This window comes from Pseudopodoces humilis, chromosome 6 (genome assembly GCF_049639895.1).
Source record: "Pseudopodoces humilis isolate 2021_Gansu_Grassland_sample_001 chromosome 6, ASM4963989v1, whole genome shotgun sequence".
Taxonomy (NCBI): domain Eukaryota; kingdom Metazoa; phylum Chordata; class Aves; order Passeriformes; family Paridae; genus Pseudopodoces; species Pseudopodoces humilis.
In genome coordinates this window covers 70,410,971-70,432,166 of record NC_142205.1, presented here as the reverse complement: position 1 = coordinate 70,432,166, position 21,196 = coordinate 70,410,971, and the positions used below count along the sequence as shown (strand labels likewise).

The window sequence follows — 21,196 nt, the reverse complement described above, 5'->3', positions numbered from 1 at the left end:
CATGTGGCTCCACTAATAATACAAGTAAGAGGAAGATTTGTTCCAAGTTAGAGTGAAGAAAGGCTTTGGATCTTTCCCTCACCTCGAGTGGCAGTGACTTGCATATCAATCATGTCCTCGGTGCAGGGCTCAGCCCAGCCTCAGGGAATGAGGTAGCTATGGTGACAGCACCTTCTCTCAGGGCTCAGGTCTGGCAGCACCAGCCTCGCCATCTGGAGAACCTGACTGCAGGGAGCACCTGCTACTTAGGCCTCCTTCACAGGAATTGTTCTAAATTATGTTTTAATCAACATCCCCCCCAACAAACACCACCACTCCATAATCCCTGAGGTACAAGGCTTAGATGAACTCATAGCTGGAGAATCTGATGAGTTTATCGAGGGCTCCCACCTGACTTTTAAAGTATGCAGACACAGATCAAGATTTCAGATTTCTCTGCAATCTGCCCTAAAGGTCAACTCTACAAGTAAGTTTTCAGTACTTGACTCAGTCCTAAACCCCAGGCATCAGGTGTCTGGTAGGAAAAACATTCATCCTCAATGTTTAAAGAAATATTTTTCCAAAGTAAATAACTCACGTGTGTCTTTCCGTAGTGTGATTCTTTATTTTAGACATCTAACACTTCAGGCGTCCTCTGAAGCTTGAAAATATAAGAACTAAAGTTTCTCCAAATAATTTTCCTTGTTTTCTATTTTTATAGAATCTATTTAGTTATAAGTAATTTTTTCTATTTTCCTAAACTTCTGGTTTTTACACATATGTGTTTGTGTATGTACACGTGTGATGTGCTATATGATTAAACAAAAACATGAAGTAGTAACTGAGACACAAAGTCTTTATCAGGAGTCTTCTGGAATTATGCCGAAATTCCTTCTCCAAACCTGACTCAGCCTGATCTTTGCAGTTCATTAATAAATTATGACTAATTCTATTTGTAACCTTATGCCATGTTCCTCGGTTCTTTCACCATTGCATCTTCCTTGATTCATATCGAGTGGGATTTGCTGTCAGCATGCAATGAAATCAAAATTATTTTCCTATTTCTTTACAAGAGAATTTGGATTTCTCATCTTATAATCCTCCCCTCGACTAAGAAGTGGCATCTTTTTAGTAATCTAGAGATTTTTACAGCTCTAAGCTCTTAAATGTCATTCAGAGCTGATGAGGTTTCTATATCACTAATCTTGCATTTTAAAAAAAAATAAAGAAACAAAATAAAAAAGCATGGCCTTACAAGAGTGTTTCAAGATAAATGCAGTAACCAAGATATAAATTAAATATAATTTCTTAAATTATGCACTTTTCCTAAGGTTCTCCCTTCCTAGCTGCTATGACAGTTGTAGATGGGAGGTAAAAGTGCAAGGAGGGAAAAACTTCTCCTCTTAGGGTGTCCTAATAGATCAGCTTTTCCTGGCTTAAAGCTGCAGTACCACCTTGCTGATGTTCAGCACACAGCATTCACCAGCCCTGATATCAAAATAGAGACTCCAGGAGTGTGGAGCACTGAGAGGACTGAGCAAGGAAAGATTCCTCTGCATTTTGGAATAACAGGATCTGTTTGAACTGGAAGTGACTGAAGTAAGAAGATGATGGATGTGATTCACAGCCATCCAGTGAGCATCATTCAGCTTGGCTCTGGGCCATGGCGGGTGCAGTCCAAACGTAGAGATGCTGCAAGGATTCAGGAGCCTCAGGAGGTGCCAAAAGTGTGGAGATGTAAGGCCAGATGGAAAAGGAGAGGTGAAAAGAAAAACAGAGAAACAGGGCAGGATCTAAATTACACGGCACAAACTTCTGCAAAGTTTGGGTTTGCAGTTCAGACCGGGTCTAGAAACAAGATTTACTTTGAATTGCTGTTTACCATGGCTGTGCACAGAGAATTTGTTCCCTAGCTCAGGGGAGCCTGTTGCCTTGCACACATTTCCACATGCTCCTAAGATACACTCAAAGCACTGTAGCAAAAATGCAACAGAAAGGGAAGGGGAGGGGGGGGAGCTAAAACTCCCCAAACAGAACAGAAAAGGAAAGAGATGCACGGAGAGCCTGAGGGGAGAGCAGCAAGACAACACTCTGAGTAAAGAAGAGGCACATTTGAATGCATGTGCAACTCACAGTTGTGGTGGTGGTGATCTCCTCCGTTACAACCTTCAGCGTATCGACCACGGAGATGTATCCCAGGCGCCTGGCGATGGCTAAGGCTGTGTTACCATTCTGAAGGGAAGAGAGAGGGGGAGAGTGCGCTGAGAGAGAGGGAGGATTGTGATGTGAACCAATGAGATCACTCTCCACGCTGCATGAGCCAGCATTTCCATCCAAAACAAGGCACAGCCTAGGAAAATCACGGCTTTTTTACCGTTACATCTGACTCTGTCTTTGTAACTTCTTTAAGACTATAGCCCCAATTGCCATGGTAACACAACACACATCTGCCAGCGATTCCAAATACTACGGCGCTGTATGGTTTAACCCCTCAGGGCTCACATTTCCCTATACTGCCTGCATCAGTTTGGGGTTTATTTTGCAGAAATACTCCTCTAAAAAGTAAGAAGTATTTTAACTTTTCACAGCTTCACTCCCAGCTGAAACTGTTACACCTTTACCAGGTACAATTCCTTATCTGGGGAGTATAAAATTACAGCTGTGTTGTCCACATATACTCCTATGCCTTCATACAACAAAAAAGTACTTCCATTAACAGTTCACAAAAGCTAATGATTTAACAAATGCAAATCACAAAAAGCTTGGAGGTGAGGAATATAGTTCCATTTAAATACCTTTACTTGCAGTTTGAATGTTCATAACACATAGAGATGTGTCATTCACTAAATGTACACTAAAATAATTTAGCAAGGGTTTAGGCCTATTTATCCCTATTTCATGTCCTGGAACACTTGCAGTCCACAGTCCCAGTGTCACTGAGATTAGGGAGGGGAGGAAGGGATGTGCTCCATGCTTCTCTGTAAAGAGAATTGTTCCATGCTATTTCACACTGAACCAAGGGACAACATGCTGTCCTCCTGAGGAATCGTGGACCATCACTCTACCGCTCTTTGCACGGAAATGGTTTCCCTTGTGACCCTGCTGCACCATGAGCAGGGTTTATCAGGGCTCTCTCTTATTTAGCTTCTTTAACTTTAGTTATCTTAATTAATCTTAATCTTATAATTTAAACTCTTCTGTATTAGTCTAGCTCAGCCACCCTGAAGCAACACAGAGTTTGTGGATTAGCAGCGCACCATGAAGAGATTAGCACCTTCACAGCACAAATAATTTGACTGGTACTGTCACTTGCACATGAGCTGCTCATACACCACTCCCACATCTCCCTGCCAGATGTCTCAGGTTGAAATTCTCTCTTGTCTCAAGACAGAGGTTGCTCTGCATGGACAAGGACAGCTCAAGTATCTGTAGCAGCAGCCCAATGCGCAGCAAGGACACATGACTAAGGCTGCTTGGACTTGGGTTAGACCTGGGCATGACAGCCCCAATGTGAGGACTGAAACCAAGTCAAGAGACCCTCAGGTGAACACCCCAAACAGTACCTACAGCCCCAGAAACTGACTACAGTGGTCTCTCTTGATGATCCAATGCACAAACTGGAATTTTGGATAACTTTCACACAAGATTATTCCACTTGATTGTTCCAGGACCAAATATGGTGCCAATGCTGATTTAAACTCTAAAGGCATATGGAAAACCGATCCACTCTGGGGAATGGCAGGAGTTTTGGACACTCTGGCAGTGTTCTAATGATTACCCAGTTAGAGGTGACTAACAACAACATCAACGTGAAATAGGACAGTCGTGTTCCTGGCTGGCTGACTGCAGAGGAGGAGCTGTGCCAGGAGCTATTGATGGTCTTTGAGGAGGTATTAACTTAACTGAGTTCACTGAGGTGAACACAGTAAGAACCTGAAACCTATCCAGTGGGTGGAGGGACAGAAATTTGGGTCTAAATTTAAAAAAAAACCCTAAAAAACCAGAAACTCAGGTTCTGAACTGCTCTTGATTTTTATGGAAAACTCCTTCTGGAGGTATCAGTTTCCAGAGAGAAGTGTTGAGGCGGGGGGAAGCTGAATAAGTTTGGCACAGACAGCTGTGGCCAGCCTGATCCTGCAGCTCAGGAATCTGCTTCTCCACCTCACATTTAGCTTAGTGCACAGTTAGGTCGGAGTGAACTACCTTAAGAGGATAAGGGAAAGCAGAGGAAATTACATTTCCACATATGACAACCAGCTGTATGAGGAATACTTTCACCAAAACAACGGCATGCCCTTGAGCCCTAAGGAAGGAAAGCAAAGAGCTGCCCAGGGAAACAAGTTCCCAGTGGCACGCCAGACTTACCGTGGTGATGGCGTTGGGCTTGGCCCCGTGCTGCAGCAGGACGTTGATGATGTGAGTGTGGCCTTGCTGAGCAGCCTGGTGAAGAGGGGTGTACCCATTCTGTTATCCACGGCGGTGACAGCAAAAGCAAACAAAGAACAAGAACCCATCATCAGATCAGACGTTTCACTTTGCTTCCTTCTGCTCCTTTTCAGATATTTCAAACGTAAATTATGACACAAATCGACCCCAAAATAATTCTCCTTCGGTAATAATAATTCTCCTTCCCCAGATAAATGAATATATAAAGGAAGGTAATATTCTTATTCAAAAATTATTTCTCTCACAATAAAAGAAATCTATGAAAAGACATTTCTCCCCCATTTTCTAAATCAGAGGAAGGAACAACGTGGAACAGCAAAGTTAAAGGGGCACTCTGAGGGCACAGAATCACAGCTGAGGCAGAGAACATTCCTCTTCCTCTCACATCCTGGTTTTCAACAGAGGGCCCAAGATTTGCCTTGAAAATATCTGAGTTAATTTAAAAAACACATCATTTTTAACAGCAGTGATTAAAGCCTATTTGCTTTTTAAAAGGCTAACAACAAATACCTACTACAAATGTCAATCAACTTTAGCTTCTCTTGGCCCCCAAAAGGCTGGACCAAGCTGTAATTACACTTAGAAACTTGTACACAGTGTCTACCTTAATAAACATGCTTAGTTCAAGACACTCATCCGCTCCAGTGGTTTGCTCTTGTGTCACACAGTACAGAAACACAACCAAAGCGTGCTTAAGCTGGCTGATCTGAGATGGTATTGTGTAAGTCCAGTCAGGCAATTGATTTACAAAATTATTTGCAACTGGCTTTGCAAGCATGCAGAGAAGAAATTGGAAGAAAACCCCAGGTTGATCTCACTGTAGCCTTACGTAATGCCTGGGGCAGGCTCTGAAAACGTGCTCTGAGAGTTCTCGCAGAGCTGCAAACAAATAGGTGCCAGCACGCTTTGCACTGCTAATTAGACACTGATTGATAGGTCAGAACTGTTAGGGTTCTTACACTGACAGTGTGAGTGCATGGACTGCTAAGAACTACTGCTTACTGTAGGTTCTAGTGGAAAGTAGATTCACTACCTTTACCTGAAAAGTGCAGTCCTTCAAAAATAGAATTCATGTGCTTCTTTGCACATGGAGGCTTTCTCTAATGAAAGCCCAAGCTGCAACAGGGGTTATTTGTTCTTTACCACGACCATCCTGAGTTCAGGATTTATTCTTTAAACTGAGTCCACAGCACCACTTGACAAATTGCCAGTATTTTTAGTGGTCCCTAGGTGTGAGATTTTGGAGAGCTGCTTCCTTATACAAACTTGCTGACTATAATGCAACTATTCTAAATAACTAAAATACCTTGGTGAATGGAATCATAATCTGTCCCAGTGGCCCTTTAAACACAAAGACAGACCTAATCCTGAAGACACAACTTGGTCTGTCCCTTGAGTTAGCCTCCAAATACGTCAGCTGAACGTCTTGGCAGCTGTAGTTTGGATCCCACTAGTGCCTGGTTTATTAATTCTCATCAGCTGTTTTTCTAGTAGTGTTGCCTGTCCTTTCGGAATCCCCGAGTTTTGCCCATTGATTCTGGCTAATCCCACGAGGGATGGGCCAGAATCTTTTATTTATTTACTTGGCTCTTTCTTACCACATTGAGCTGTGACCACAGTGACAAATAATGCTACTCTGAGGAATGAATCATCCCGTAGGCCCCAGCTGGGGACAAGGGAGCTGACCAGTGGGACCAGCAGACTACAAGCCAGTGATTTTGATGGGATTTTAAAAATACTATCAGTGAGCTGCTTCCTGTTGGTCCCAAGACATGCAGCTAAAAGCCAGTAGCCAGTAATTGCCTCAAGTCAGCTTTAACCAGGCTGGAGCCCCACAGCTTCTGAGTTAGCCTTCTCTTTCTGATAACAGTGATGTGATGATTTCTGGGATGCAACACACACTGTTGCTGCCATCAGAACCTCTCTTTGCATTCTCAGAAGACACACAGCTCTTGCCACAAAATGCATCCCATCCAGCTGTTGTGCCCAGCAGTTTATCCCCGGAGAAACTGTTGAAGTCAGGGAGCTTTGTTCAGACTTTGTTCAGACAGGTAGTCAGGCCCATTTCAGTGTATCTGGTCAGACTTCAGCACAGATTCCCCTCAGAACACCCCAAACTCTCCCTGAGTAAACCACATTCCCTTACCACAGCTGCTTCCTCTCCCAGAGTCATCCCACCCACACACTGAACAGCAGCAACCCTTCCCACTCTTCTCCCAGCATATTGGAGAGAACCTGGCATCACCCTCAAAGTGTCTGAATTGTTACTTGCTAGTTTGGCAGCACAGTGGTATTACAGTGGTGTAAACCACGCGGAAACGAGGTCAGGAACAAAATTCCATTTGCTAGTTTGCAAGTAGTAAGAAAAAGAAAAATCAGTTAAATCGATAGTCTGTGTCATTTTTTCATACACACAGAGTTATCTAGCTTTTCTTTCTTGAACACCACACCATGAGATGGAGCAGACAGAGGGCATTCCATTACAGCTACCATAGGCAGACACCTCCCATACCATGGTTAGAATTCCCAAGGGATAAAGCACATATGTCACGGAGGAGTGCTGGGTTACCATGTTCAGAATAAAGAGCAAAAGCAAAGCAATGGAAAATTCTTTACCTTTGTTTTAGCATTGACATTTGCTCCGTGCTTGAGGAGAAAATTCACCATTTTGATGTTTCCATAGTGACAGGCCACAATTAAAGGTGTATAACCAAGCTACAGGAGGAGAACAAAGAAGTAAAACTGCAAGCTCAGTGGAACATTCCTTGGACAAGGGTAGCACCCTTTGGCATGCTGGAGACAGCAGCCACTCAGTGATTTACCTTTGTCTGAGCATCCTGGTTTGCACCGTGTTTGGTGAGGATTTCGGCTACATTCACTTTATCCTCTTGAGCTGCAAGGTGTAACGATGTCAGTCCAGCCTGGAGATGGAATATAACAAGTAAGTAAACAAACAGATAAAAGTAAGAATAAAACCCTACTTTATGTAAGGAAAAAAATCTAGACTTTCCCACTTGCTCATCTTTAAAACATGATCAGATCCTAACTATAGCTCCTGAATATGGGTGGTGTTTTTAAACAAAGTAGAGTGGATGTCGCTCCTGTTCCAGCTGACAAACAGCTCCAAAACAATTATGCCACCGTAACCATAGAGGGAAACTTTCAGGCATGAATGCTCAAGATTTTCTATGATAATGTCATTTGGGAAGCTGAGAATCCCATTAATAAAATGTGCTTCCCACTCCTCAGACAGAAAGGGGAACCTTGACAACTGCAGGCATGAGCCAGATGAAGACATTAACTCCAGAAATAGATCCCATTCTTTATTGCCAGGGAAAAGGATGCAGCCTCTAACTGACAGCTCACTGCAATCACGTGCAGTGCTTTCCTGTGAACAAGGCATGGAACAAATTTTGTACAAGAAATGAAAATCACCTTGTTTCTATTAGCAGAATATATTAACTTCATGCAAAGAGATACCTGAGCCTTCTCTTCTAACTTACATGAGCAAAAGCTGCAGGCTTTCCATCTGCATAAATAAGATTTGCATACATGCCTGGATAAACCCAGTGACCCGTGAAGATTTGCAGTAATGGTTTGGGGTTTTTTTATGACCTTGTTTTCTGTAAAAAAGCTGTCATGCAGAACCATTAAAAAAAATTTGGAGAGGTCTTCCAAAGAATTTTTCTTATTCTACTCCGGTAATGCGGTTGTTTTCTTATTTGCCAGAGAATGTAAATTTCTTCACTTATCACTGAAGGATAAAGACATGTTGATAAGAGCCTTTGCCGGTGAAAGCACTGAATTATTTCAGACTGGAGCTCTCAGGTTTCTGGTGCAGGTTGTTAAACCCACCCACGGACACCAATGCTGCATCTTACTGGATACTCCCACCCATAATGGTTCTCTTCCAATTGTCAATTACCTTTGTTGCCACGTGGATGTTGGATCCCTTCTCCAAAAGCAAAGTCACCATGTCAGTGTGACCTTCCTGGGAGGCCAGATGAAGTGGGGTGACTCCCTGCTTGGTCAAAATGTTGGTCTCAGCCCCGTAGTTCAAGAGAGTGGTAGCTATCTGCATCTGGTTTTTCTTGGCAGCGATATGCAGAGGGGTGTATCCATTCTGACACCAGACAGGGAAAAAAAAAAAGGAAAATAAAGTCACCACAACAACCATGGAAGCCTGAGAAGTCAGGCACCATGAAACAGTATTATTTGATGTTACACCTGCTATTAGAGATGAGAGTTCATTAAATTTTCAAGGCCAGACATGTCCCACATGGCCCTGCTGTTGTGTTGCTTTGTCCATCTGTTATTTTCATCACCTAAACCAGAATAAAGCCAGCCTTCACCACAGTGGGCAGGACTGTTCCACCAATACCTTCAAACTATTCCAAGTTTGACAGCTACATTTTGTACAACCTATGTTGCAAATAATCCCTTTTGACTGGTGAGTGACATTCCCCGTGGAGAGGGATGGGTGCACACCCTTCATCACATGCTTTTTCAGAGCATGTGGGTAGAGACATGCATATGGAATTTTGATCCATTTGTGTCAGCCACAGGCTGAAAACAGCAACGGGGTGCAATGTTTTTGTGATCAAATTAATAATTTAAGCACAGAAGAATGGCATTTTCTGGCACTAAGACAACTTCCTAATTGCTTTATAACACATCGTGAGGGGAAAATCCCAGGTGCCAGCACGCAGGTGCTGTGGGGGGTGCTTGGTTGGGTTGGCCTGTGGTTGTTTCGTTGGGCTTTTTTAAGCGTGAGTTTCCCAAACTATCCCGCTTTCCATGCACTGCCATGGAAACCACATTCCCAATGCAATCCCTGAGCATTTCCTGAAAGCCTGCAGATCAGCAACCTTGCACAGGGTAGGACACTCTGGTATCGCGCCCATCTGGTCACCATCTCCCCCTCTCATCAGCTTTTGCTTTGCACAGCAGTAGCACAACACACTCCTAAACCCCGGAACGATTTGTGTGCATGGTCAGAACACACATTTCTAAAGTCACTGCTAATACCACACAACAGCGAGGTGACTTCCAGCTGCAACCAAAGCTCTGACGGGGCTGGGTCCCCTCAGGGCTCCAGGGTCCCCTCAGGGCTCCAGGGTCCCCTCAGGGCTCCAGGGTCCCCTCAGGGCTCCAGGGTCCCCTCAGGGCTCCAGGGTCCCCTCAGGGCTCCAGGGTCCCCTCAGGGCTCCAGGGTCCCCTCAGGGCTCCCCTCCCTGCACGGTGATACCACACCACCACTCCTAACCCCGGAATAAAATCTCTAATGTCATTGCTAGCACTGCACATTAGTGAAGTGACTATTGTCACATCCAGCCGTGACTAAAACTCTGCAGGGACCGAGTCCCCTCAGGGCCGCCCTCGTCGACGCAGCGACACCACGACACCACTCCTAAGCCAGCAATGAACTCCCCCTGCGCTCATCGTTCCCCACACGCCCGGTCAGAACACACATTTCTCAGGGCACCGCCGAGGCCGGAGGCGAGGAATATCCATAAGACGAGGGATGAGGGCTGCCCTGAGGGCGGGCTCACCTTGGCGGTGGCGTGAGGCGAGGCGCCCTTCTCCAGCAGCAGCAGCGCCACCTTCTGGTTGTCGTAGTGCGCCGCCACGTGCAGCGGGGTGAGGCCGTTCTGAAAGGGCGGGCACGGCGTTAGGGCGGCGGGACACGGCGGGACACGGCATGGAGGACACCGGGATGGGGGGCTCCAGGGGTCAGGGGGAGCGGGGAGGGACTGGGAGGGGGGAAATGGGGGTGGAGAGCAAGGCCATGGCAGGCAGCTAGCTGGCTGTTAGTGGGGAGAAGCAGCGTACCGGGAGAACCAGGGTGGCGGCTGCAGGCTTTCCTCACGCCGCGCCAGGGGAAACCTGGGCTTTGCGCCTGTGTTTATCCATTGGGAATTTAGGCAGCTTGGTGGAACCGGTGCTTCCTGAGCCACAGACACACACCTGCCCTCAGAGCAGCCGTGTGCCCTTCCTGCCATGGACCCAAACTCAACGTGCCGTGTGGTAGCAGCACTCTCACCCAGGGGGAGACACGGCCCCAACAAAGCCACAGCCACCATGCAAAAGCAGCTGCAGCCTTTTTTGGGGTGGATATTTCACGCAGCTCCTCCTTAAGGAAGAATCCAACACACTTGTGAATTTTTCTTCCAGGCAGTACCTTGCCAGCAGAATCAGGACAGGCACGACGCTGCAGCAGAAGCTTTGCCACCTCCAGGCTCCCGTATTTGGCCGCCACATGCAGCGGTGTGAATCCCTTCTGAAAAATTCCAGGGGATAAAACACAGATGTTTGTGTTAAAGGTCACGCTGACATCTCTTGTGTAAGAACCGTGTGTTAAGCACTTAGTCTTCAACATCAGAATCGACAGCGAACCTAGAAGGAGCAGCCTGCCTTGAAAACGCTTTGAGAAGCATAAAATACAAGAAAATACTTTCCCTTTTATTATTTTTCCCTACTTATGTGCTCTCGGGCTGGCAGACATTTTATCTGATACAGACCGTACTAGCAACACACACTGCGTGGGGGCAATGAAGGCACTTCTTCAAATTTACACCCCAAACCAGCTGCATCTTTTTTTTTGTTCCATGATGACAGCTTTACAAGTATTTCCTGCACCAATCGTTGCCAGTAACAGTGAAACACCAATTAAATTCATCTGAAAAAAAACCTCTGAACTCCAATTCCCTTCCTCCAGCAGGGTTTGGTGAAAAACTATTTGTACTTGGATTTGTGTATTCAAACAGTAACAAAGTTCTACTGAAGCTAAAAAAGAGCGCTTCTCTTTGCCTGATTTAATTAAAAAATTGGTAAGGAAAGCTCAGGAATGTATGACAGTAGGTGGCAGCCTGCACCGCTGCCTGACAGTAATTTTGGGAAGCTGCAATGACCTATTTGCCTGGCATATAAGTCATGTTTAATGTTTATTATCATTGTCATTTAGTTCCAACTAATCCCTCCTCAGAAAGAGTTTATATTGGGTAACCTCAAACGTTTTCAGTTCACAAATCGCAGGTCTATAAAGATATTATCTAGCGGGCTCCATCTTCTCCTATTCATAATTACAGAATGTTCCTGCAATACTAATTGCCATCAAGCAATACGGGAAATGAGGAAAGTATTTAGTGTATTTTTAGCCATTCTAATGTGATTTAACAGCTGGATAAAAGGAGAACAGCAAGCCCTCCCAGTAATCCATGGATCATAATTTGAAAATTGCTGGTTTAGTCTTTTAAACCCTAGAAGACATGCCGTTGTTCATAAACATGTTTTAAGCTCCAGCTGTAAAACCAAGGGTACTTTTATAAATAGCGAAAATTACGTGATTCTCCCTTACCAAATGCTTTAAAATCAGAAAAGATATCTTGGTATATAATTCTCTTCACAGCTATCTACTTTCTTACATATTCATCTCTCTGTTAGGAATACGTTGGTACCATTTTTGGCTAACAAAACTCACTAGTGATTCTGGAGAGCATTTCTTTTATAATCCCAGACAAAATGGCCTGTTGTGTCACATGACACCTCATTTTAGAACCACTGAAAATAGATCCAGCATTCGATGTGACTAGGCAGATGCTGACTTCTATGTTTTAGGAACAGTCCTTTCAGCTAGCACAGGGCAGAATTATTTTGATATTTAAATAAATAAGGTATTGAAGAATAAAAGGAGGCCTGATCATAAAAAAAAATGTGTCATTGCCGTCTATTTTTTCTTTTTTTGGAAATTCTGCCCAAAAAAAAGCTGTGCCTATAAGACAAAGGGAAAGGGAGAAACAAGGACATTTTAAACCTGCTGGGATTGTGTAATTATCAAGATCCACATTTGCCTTCAATGACAATCAAACTCAATTTTAGATGACAACAAAGTTAAAATTTGATTAACGTGTGACACGTTTCTTCAGTCTACCGGACTGCTGCCGATTAAACAAGAACACAACGAAAGGCCCAAACCACTTCCCATTTCTCAGTGTGAAAACACACTCATAGGGGTGTGAAGAGTTCTGCCTGACCTTGGTGGACATGGAGTGTGAGGCGCCCGCCTCGAGGAGCACGGAGGCGACGTCCAGCTGCCCCTCCCGGGCAGAGATGTGCAGCGGGGTGTAGCCATTGGTGGTGGCGGCGTCGGGGTGGGCCATGTGCTGCAGCAGCAGCTGCACGATCTCCGTCTTGCCCAGGCGAGAGGCGATGTGCAGCGGGGTCTGTTCTTCCTACAACTCAAATCGAGTGCGTCATTAGCGCTGGGGAGCCACCCTGTGAGCACAGCATCCTCCTGGTCCCCACACACCTTCCTATGCATTTGTCATAGGAAGTGATAACAGGAAAAATGGAGTAATGGAGGAGAGGAAGGTGGTGGGTGATTCCTTCAGCCGTGGTTTTAAGAGGGGAGAGAAACAGCATTGTAAGCAGAACACCTACCCTGGCTCGGGCATCAACCAGGGCCCCGTTCCTCAGCAGGCAGCGAACCACTTCCACCTGCCCGGCACGTGCTGCCATGTGCAATGCGGTTTCTCCACGCTGTGGGAAAGCAAAAGCATTTCAGTGTCCTAAACTTCCATGAAGAAAGATCTTTGCCAGTGCCAGTCCCACCCATGACAACTGACACTGGGACCCATCCTCCTGCCGGCTGAGACCCTGTCTTCAGCCCCGGGGTGGGGTGTGAGTACCTGTCACTGTACCTGGAAATGCCTTGGTCTGCCATTTGGCCAATCCCAGACAAACAAAGCCTTAACACCACTGAGAGAATGAAAACCCCAGCTTAGGAAAATTCTGTCAGATAGGCTTGCCCTGGACACAGATGTCCCTCAGCTTTCTGCGTGACGTGGCATCAGCTCGTGTGCCACACAGGAGATGAGAGCACACTGAGCCTGGCTCTCTCTAGGGATCGCACGGCGCAGGAGCCTCAGGATGGAAGGGGATATTTTTCCAGATGGTCCCTTCCTGCACACTGTGTGGAGCTGGCAGCATTAAGAGGCCTTGCAATGGCTGAGCACAACTCGGCCAGCGCATGAAATGTGTGAAATCTGTACTCAGCGGTGTGGCTCCGGGCTGTGGAATCAATCTTGTTTCAAGCCTTTTGTAGCTCACAGAATTGGAAAAATAGGAAATTTTGGAAAGCTGACTGAAGTGATATGCAATTTCAGATTGGGAATATTCAAAGCATTTTACTTTTTGCATAGGTTTTCAAAGAAACACTGAAAATGAGGATTCCTTGAGGGCAGCTACAAACCCTCGTCACCCGCAGTTAACTTAGCTTGTCATTTTTAAATTAACATTGTGTTACCAACTGTGATTAGTAGGTATGCAACAAAAAAATCCCACAGCCCTAATCTTAATAATTCCATCATATATAAAGTTTATTATCTGAAGAACAAGCCGTTTAATAAGTGAAAAACACTCTAAAGATCAAATTTCTGCAATGACCCTTTTGTGCTTGAATTAGCAAAGTAATTTAGGTTTTGGAAACCTTAATTCAACAGGGAACCTCAGCTTGCCAAGTGAAAGCCAAGGCACCTGTGTAGCAGAAATTGCAAAGTGCTCAACTTCTCACACAAATGCCTGGTAACAAAATATTTTTAACTGCTTCCACGAGACTTTCGTGTTGGTTTTTTTTTATTATCAATAAAGTTCTTGCATAAAGATTGCTTCCATGACAAAGTATGAAAAGTCAGTTTTAATGATTCACGTAAACAATTCTGCTTGCTAACTATTGCACTGGGTTCCATGTAAGATTTTTCTAGCTGAGAAAAACTAATGAGTCCAGTGTACCAGGATTATTAAATTTTTGTTGTTGGAAGCACTTACCTATAACCTTACGTGCTGAAAAAAGCTACTTTCCAAGAACAGGTGGTCCCAAGTTGAATATTTGTTTATACTGACAAATTCAAACGGTAAAATATCTTATGAAATACATCTCAGAAAATTATAATGTTGTTTCTGTTGTTGTTTTTTTATTTTGTAACTAAGCTGTTGGTATACAAACACTGATTTCTATGGTAAGTCAGGTTCTGCATTTTGTGTTACATCCCAAAGGTCACATTTTCCAGATTTAATCACCAGTTCCTGGAATTTCCTGTCTAAGAGGAACATTCTGAGTTTCCCAGTTTTGCTTTTTGTTTAATTGTTGGGGTTAAAGCATAATAAAAGCATTTTATACTCCTTCGCTGACAGGAATGACACAATTTCATGGCAGCCAGCGAAGTTCTGCAGGCAGAAATTAGAGCCATTTGGACTTTAATTCCATCCCTCAGAACAGAAACACAGACTCTGTGGGATTTGGCTTATAATACAAATTTTGGATGTTTTTGGTGAGCTTTGTCTGTTTCTAAGGAAAACTTCACCTACTTGAGCATCGTTGTAGAACACATGAAACCAGAGATGGCTGACAACACATGCAGCAGCCACCACTTTCCCCTCTTCACTAAAAACTCTACAATAATTTGCCCTGAAGGGCAACAATGAATCATTAAAATGTGACCTTGGGTTGAGCTAGGTGGTGACCAAGGGACTTGGAGTGGGTCCTGAGCAGATGTTTCCAGCGAAAGCCATACTCACAATGTTAGTGACATCGGGAGAGGCTCCGTTCTGCAGCAGAAGGAGGACTATGTTCAAGTGGCCCATAAATGCAGCCACGTGTATTGGTGTGAGGCCCGACTGCGAAACAAAGCAAGAGCAGTTTTACTCCTCTGCACGGCTGGAGGGACAGGCTTCTTCGTTTAAATAAAACACACGGGAGAGTGAGGCATGACAGGAGAGAAGGAAAAAGGAAGCAAAAAAGGAGAGAGAGAGAGAGAGAGAGAGAAAGAATGTGTCTGCAGGACATGAATCATTTTGCTACCTCTGTTATAGCCTGGATTGAAGCCCCATATTTCACCAGGAGTTCCATGACTTTGATGCGATTTTTCTTGCAGGCAATGTGCAGTGGAGTAAAACCATTCTGTGCAAAAGACAGTGATGTTAGTTAGGAACATGCAGCTACACTTCCCACACAGCTCCAAGCTGGCACACCGGGAGCACAAGGGTTAGACTACCACAAGCAACTCTTCTTCAAACACAACAGGTTATGAATTACAGACATCTGCTATCTGAGGCACAACAAAGCAGTGCTGCTGCTTTCCTCCCAGGCAGGGCGGAGGAAGGGAACCTCCACCTCCACACTGAGATCTGCCCGTCCTGACTGCAAGTGTGTGTGTGTGTGTGTGTGTGCTTCCTGAGGATGCACACGTGTCTGTGAGGAGGGCTCCCAGTGCTTCCCAAGACTGCCTAACACAAAGGAATTAAGAAATTACAGCGAATGCTTTAGAACCAGTGCCTTTATAAAGCATTTCCTGTACCTCTCTAGGAGAATCACAGAAGGTTTGGGTCAGAAAAGCCCATCTTGTTCCTACCACGTGCAGGGGCACCTTCCACTATCCCAGATTGCTCCAAGCCCCATCCAGCTTGGCCTTGGACACTTCCAGGGATCCAGGGGCAGCCACAGCTTCTCTGGGCAACCAGGGCCTCACCACCCTCACAGGGAAGAATTTCTCCCTAATATCCAACCTAAATCTACTCTCAGATTGAAGCCACTTGAACTGAGAGAGAGAGAGGAACCGAGTACTTCTTCCATATTCCACCTTAAACCGTCTTTTTACTTGAAATCTAAGGAACTGCGTGTATTTCTGTTTATACATCAACCTCAGGTGTAATATCCACGTTTGTATGTGCGTGTACACATTCTGAGGTACCTTAAATTAAGAACCACCCCTTCAGCTGTGGTGTCATGATAATCTGATGACAGTTAATGCAGGTTAAGAGCGTGTCTGAAGCTGAACAAACACATTATTCACTGCATGTGAACATTTTAGTGAAAAGCACAGGTAACATTTTTTAGACAATGCTGAAAAATTGCTACATTTCCTAATGAAGAGATCGGTATTGCCAAACAATCAACCAGCAGTAACCAGAACCTAGCAGTGAAATCTTAGTTTATGGGAAGAGAGAATCATGTGACAATTATTCTACAGCCTGCTTCTGTTATAGGAAATGTTAATTCTTAGTTCATTTGAGGGTGCTTTAAAGCATATACACATTGAAAAAGCTGAGAACTCACATAGTGCTTGTATCCCCAAAGCATTTTGCAAACATTAGCAATTATTTTTTTTAAATGTAGCTGAAAATGAATTCTTTGTAATACTTATTCCATCACTGAACTCTGCTGAATATTACTGTTTCTCCAGTTTCTAAAGAAGGAATCAAAACCATTTGATATTTTACCTCCCCCACAACATCTCTCAATATATTTCATAGGGAGTTTTACTGCTTCAGAAGTTTACATTTTTTTCACTGAATTTCACCACCTCAGTTGATTTAATTTTGCTACTTCTGTTTAAGTGAGGAACAGTTTGACGGGGACGAGGAGAAGGCAGGAAAAAAATGTATCACTTACAAAAATTATGAGCTTCATTTAATATATTAAATACTATTAACAAGCCAAAGGCGACAAGTCCCTGATGGCAGAGAGAGAGAAAATGAGGAGGGGAGGAGGAGAGGGGGGAGAGAAAACCAGTTTGGTGGCAAGAGAGCAGAGAGGCAACAGCCTGAGGGTGTTCTCCTTTTGTTTCAGATGTTTCACTGAGGGAGGGAGGGAAGGAGGGAGGCATGGAGGGAGGGGAGCAGAAGATATATTTCTGGTCATGGAAGGAAAGAAAGAAGATGTAGGGGCTATGTGTGGGTAGCTGAGGAAAGTGCAGCTAGAGATAATCAGAAGACTGGCAAGGAAAAAAAACAAGGATGAAAACGGTGTCAAACAAGATCAACCAAGTGAGCACGGCACTGAGAAAAACAAAGCAAGAAAAGTGTAAGAGGAGGAAGCAAAAGGGGCTATGGGATTTGTTGGTATGGAAAAGCCAAGAGAAATGAGAGGGCAGAAGAAAATGGTGTCAGTTCCAAGGAAGTAAAGGACAGGGGGAGCCTGCAGAGGAAAACAGTGGGTCCTAGTGTGGGCAGGAAGGGGGGAAGTCATGCGAGTGCCCTGCAGTGGGGATTCTGTGGAGGCCCCAGTGGCAGAACTCCAGCCACGCAGGAGCATCTCAACTGTTCACAGACTCTTTTTCTCCCTGTCATAGTGCAATATACTGGTACATGAACTCCCAGCCAGCTAACAGTTCCTAGTAGAGAAAACTGTCATCTTGTCTGGCTTTGGATACATTAAAGACTCTCAAAATGTTTCCAGAGTCAAATGTGATGTTTTTCTCCTTGTTAGGGGCAGTGGTTTGATCAGTGAGTAAAAGCAATCATACCTGGTGTCCTGTAACCAAAAGAACTGTTTTTTGAAAAGAAAGGAAAATGGCACCTAATAGAGGAAAATGTCATAATTTGATAAATGCAGAAATACTAGCTTTACAATATGTTTTCCCTATGCCAACTGACTCACTAATTCAGTTGAAATCCCAGAAATTATTTGTGTATCGTATTGCCTGGTACAGAAAACTGAACCACTAATTCAAGTAGAACACCAATGCATACACCAACATCAGCCAGAGCCAGCCCTGATTTTGGGGACTCTGCAGAGCTTCCAGACCTAACACTACAGCCACTTGCCACGGGGTGTGTTCCGTGACTAAGGATATAAGGCACAGCACTGGACACCCCTGTGGCTACTGCACCTACTTAAGGCTTGGTGGAGTTTGCTGACACCTCTCACTTGGCTTTCCTGCTAAGAGCTAGCAGCCAGCTTTGTTACACGACCCAGGTGGGACAGGTTTACCAGGGCACGGGCGTTGGGGTTGGCTCTCTTGTCCAGCAGGAGTTTGGTGACACGGTAGTGGCCGCAGTGAGCAGCCACGTGCAGGGCAGTCAGGTAGTCCAGCGTCACGTCGTCCACGGGAGCCTTGTGCTGCAGCAGGTGCTTGACACATTCCACGTGGTCCCCCTGGGCTGCCATGTGGAGAGGGGAGAGTCCATTCTGTGACAGAAGAGAGCAGAACAGCAGCTTCCAGTAACCCTCACTTAAGACTGTGGCGCATCAAAGAATCGACATTTGTTGTTGTGAGGTGCTGCTCAGTGAGCTCTGCTATTGTACAAATATCTTCCTCTCATTAGTTTCACCAAAGAGACAGAATTTGTAGGAAATGCCTTAACTTTGTATGAATGTTTTTATATGAAAGTTTTCCAGATGTGAGGAAGAACACACCAAAATAATTTTCCTAGTTAAAAAAAAAAACATAAAAACAATTAGGAGAAACGATCCTCGTTATCATATATGGGGACTCAGAAAATTTGTACCAGGAATCACCTCATGAGTGACTGACCCAGCTTTTTTTTTGTGCACTACAGTCTCAGGAAGCAACACGAGGTAAGTGCTGGCAGTAGCACTCCACATCATGTGTTTAGAGTGATTAGTAGAGAGAGGGGCAAACAGGAATACGCTTGTCACATATTTGGAAAGGATTATGTAAGGAAACCTTATTTTGGGTCTTTCTACCCATTAATACATCTCCTTTGGGAGGACAGTTACGTTCCTGTCTTCCTCCTCGTCCTCTCAGCGACACTGAAAGCTCTGTGGAAGGTTACAGAGGTGTTCCATACCCTAACAGGGCACACACACACACCTTGGTCCGTGCGAGCAGTGGGGCACCTCGCTCCAGGAGCAGCTCCACAACCTGGTCATGGCCGCTTCGAGCCGCACAGTGCAGTGGCGTGAGTCCATCCTTGAAGTAAAAGGAGAGAAAACAAATGAGGACAGCCCCAACTGTTTGTCCTGGCACTCTGGGGAACAACCTGCCAGGAATGCAGCCCCCACACGTGTGAAAAAGCTCCTGTTCTGACTCCTAACTGAAACTGGCTGCACAGCACCAAGTTTCATCCCTGTTCTTCCTTGCACCAGGTAAAGGACACTCTAAGGTTACTGATGGAGAGAGGAAGCCTGTTGTGTGCTGAAATCCCTTCTCAAAGGATAATTGTGAGGGTGCACTGCCTCCTCCCCTCCCTCCCTTCCCTCTGCATGGCTTTGAGACTGCATTGCCTCTCCCTGGGTGATGCCTGCTGGGTTGAGGATGCTCCGTAAAGCAACCCATGTCCTTTGGATTGCTTTTGATGCGGGGATGAAACAAGAGATGCTCGTGCTAGAAAATCGGCTCTAGAATTTTCTTTTGCTTTTAAACAGGCATCAAGATAAATAAGAGTTTAAAACAAGAGAAAAAGAGAGAAATAAACAGAACCAAATCTTTCACTTCTGAGATTGAGGGGTGAACACAGAGCTAACAATTGTTTTCTAAAATTGCTGTCAGACCACCAACTCCACAATAGTTTTTTCCACTGCAGAACACCATTCTCTACCAAAAGTCTTGCTCACAGCAGTGGTAGAAAAAGATGTGTTGATGAACTATTTGGATGGGAGAATGAATTCTAGGTAGCTTTTGTACAGTTTGGACTTTATGCAGAAAAATAGGTATGAGGCTGGAAAAATAGTTGCGAAAGAATATCAGTGCTGAATGACACAAAAAGGTAACAGGTAGGATATGAAAAACCAAGTTTTCATCTCATTAGCCCTCAGTATTGTTCAAACAGGCACTCAGAGATGTCATCAACAGTCAACAAAGGTGGCTTTACAAAGCTGAAACGGGAATAGTTTTTAATCACAAGAACAGCCTTTTCCCTTTGAGACACGCTGCTCATCTTGTGTGACATCGATGCTGTTATTCTGAGCACCCCATTGAAGAATCCAGTAACAGCTTGATTAAAAGGAATTATTCAGAGGCTAAAACAGTAGCAAAACTGCAAAAGCATGGCACTAAGGATGAGCTGGTGACCCTGCTTCAGAGGCAGATGGGCTGTTCACCTTGCTGGGGTTTGGAGGAAACCTGCAACACTGTGTTTTTAAATTAAAAGTAGCTCTAGACTACAACAGAGCCGCTGCAACTACAATCTCATTTCAGCAATCACTGCCCTGTAACACCCTACAAAAGGCAGTTCTAAGAAGTAGAGCCTCTCTCATGCCTGGTTTCCAAAGCACAGAGCCCTTTCCAAGTGAGCAGCACCACAAACCTCCACAGCTGCAAGGAGCTGAAGTCTGCAGGAGGAATTTTTCTCCCTTACTTACCTGCTTTTTCCAGAGGCTTTTGAGACACACTGACAGGGTTGGGTGTGCCTTGGTGCTCATTGTCTCAGGGGCATCCCTAAATCCCACACAAGATTTGTGCTGAAATTCCACAGATGGAAGATCAAACCCAAAAACAGAACTTGCAGCCTTCAGCACTGGCAGATGGGCTCAGTGTCAAGAATTAGGTGGAACTACTTTACTTGTTTTTCATGCACTGAATCTTCAGAGTCCTCTAAACCAAGTCTTTTTTATGGCCAGCTGAGGTATATTATCATCTCATTGCCAGAGGAATTCCTACAGAAAACTCCCACTGGCATTACAAAGGTAAGACTATATCCCAAATGCATTTCTAGGTAAGGTATTTATTTGGTACTTCTTTCCAGTTTCTGGCCTCTTCTGCTCTACTTTTTTAATCAATGTGAGAGGTTCACTTTCCCTATCTGTGTGGTGGCTTTGATGTTACTCTACTTAATAAAACTGAAAAAAAAAAAAAAAAAGGAAAATTGTGTGAATCCTTGAACAGAAGCAGGACAAATCCCAAGAGGCAGAAAAAGAAGAAAAATATAAGCTAAAAAGCACATCAACTCCACAAGAAAGTCTGGTTAAAACAACAACAACAAAAACCTAAATAATTAAAAAACATAATTTCTTCTTTGTTCTTATCTACAA

The 21,196-nt window shown here is 44.5% G+C and overlaps 1 protein-coding gene across 18 annotated transcripts in view; it reads right to left on the bottom strand.

Annotated features, from left to right (window-relative positions):
- ANK2 (ankyrin 2) overlaps positions 1-21,196 on the bottom strand; it is a 274,114-nt gene that overhangs the window by 60,520 nt on the left and 192,398 nt on the right. For 13 of the 18 annotated variants that reach the window (XM_088055994.1, XM_088055992.1, XM_088055999.1 and 10 more), the window contains 13 exons: positions 19,038-19,136; positions 18,194-18,391; positions 15,284-15,382; positions 15,001-15,099; positions 12,865-12,963; positions 12,459-12,656; positions 10,607-10,705; positions 9,978-10,076; positions 8,351-8,548; positions 7,248-7,346; positions 7,042-7,140; positions 4,345-4,443; positions 2,113-2,211 (listed from right to left, as the gene is read on the bottom strand). In XM_088055994.1, coding sequence (XP_087912120.1) covers positions 2,113-2,211; positions 4,345-4,443; positions 7,042-7,140; positions 7,248-7,346; positions 8,351-8,548; positions 9,978-10,076; positions 10,607-10,705; positions 12,459-12,656; positions 12,865-12,963; positions 15,001-15,099; positions 15,284-15,382; positions 18,194-18,391; positions 19,038-19,136 — 1,584 coding nt within the window. The remainder of the gene's footprint in view (positions 1-2,112; positions 2,212-4,344; positions 4,444-7,041; positions 7,141-7,247; positions 7,347-8,350; positions 8,549-9,977; positions 10,077-10,606; positions 10,706-12,458; positions 12,657-12,864; positions 12,964-15,000; positions 15,100-15,283; positions 15,383-18,193; positions 18,392-19,037; positions 19,137-21,196) is intronic. The other 5 variants (XM_088056004.1, XM_088056002.1, XM_088056003.1 and 2 more) reach the window with 3 other exon arrangements.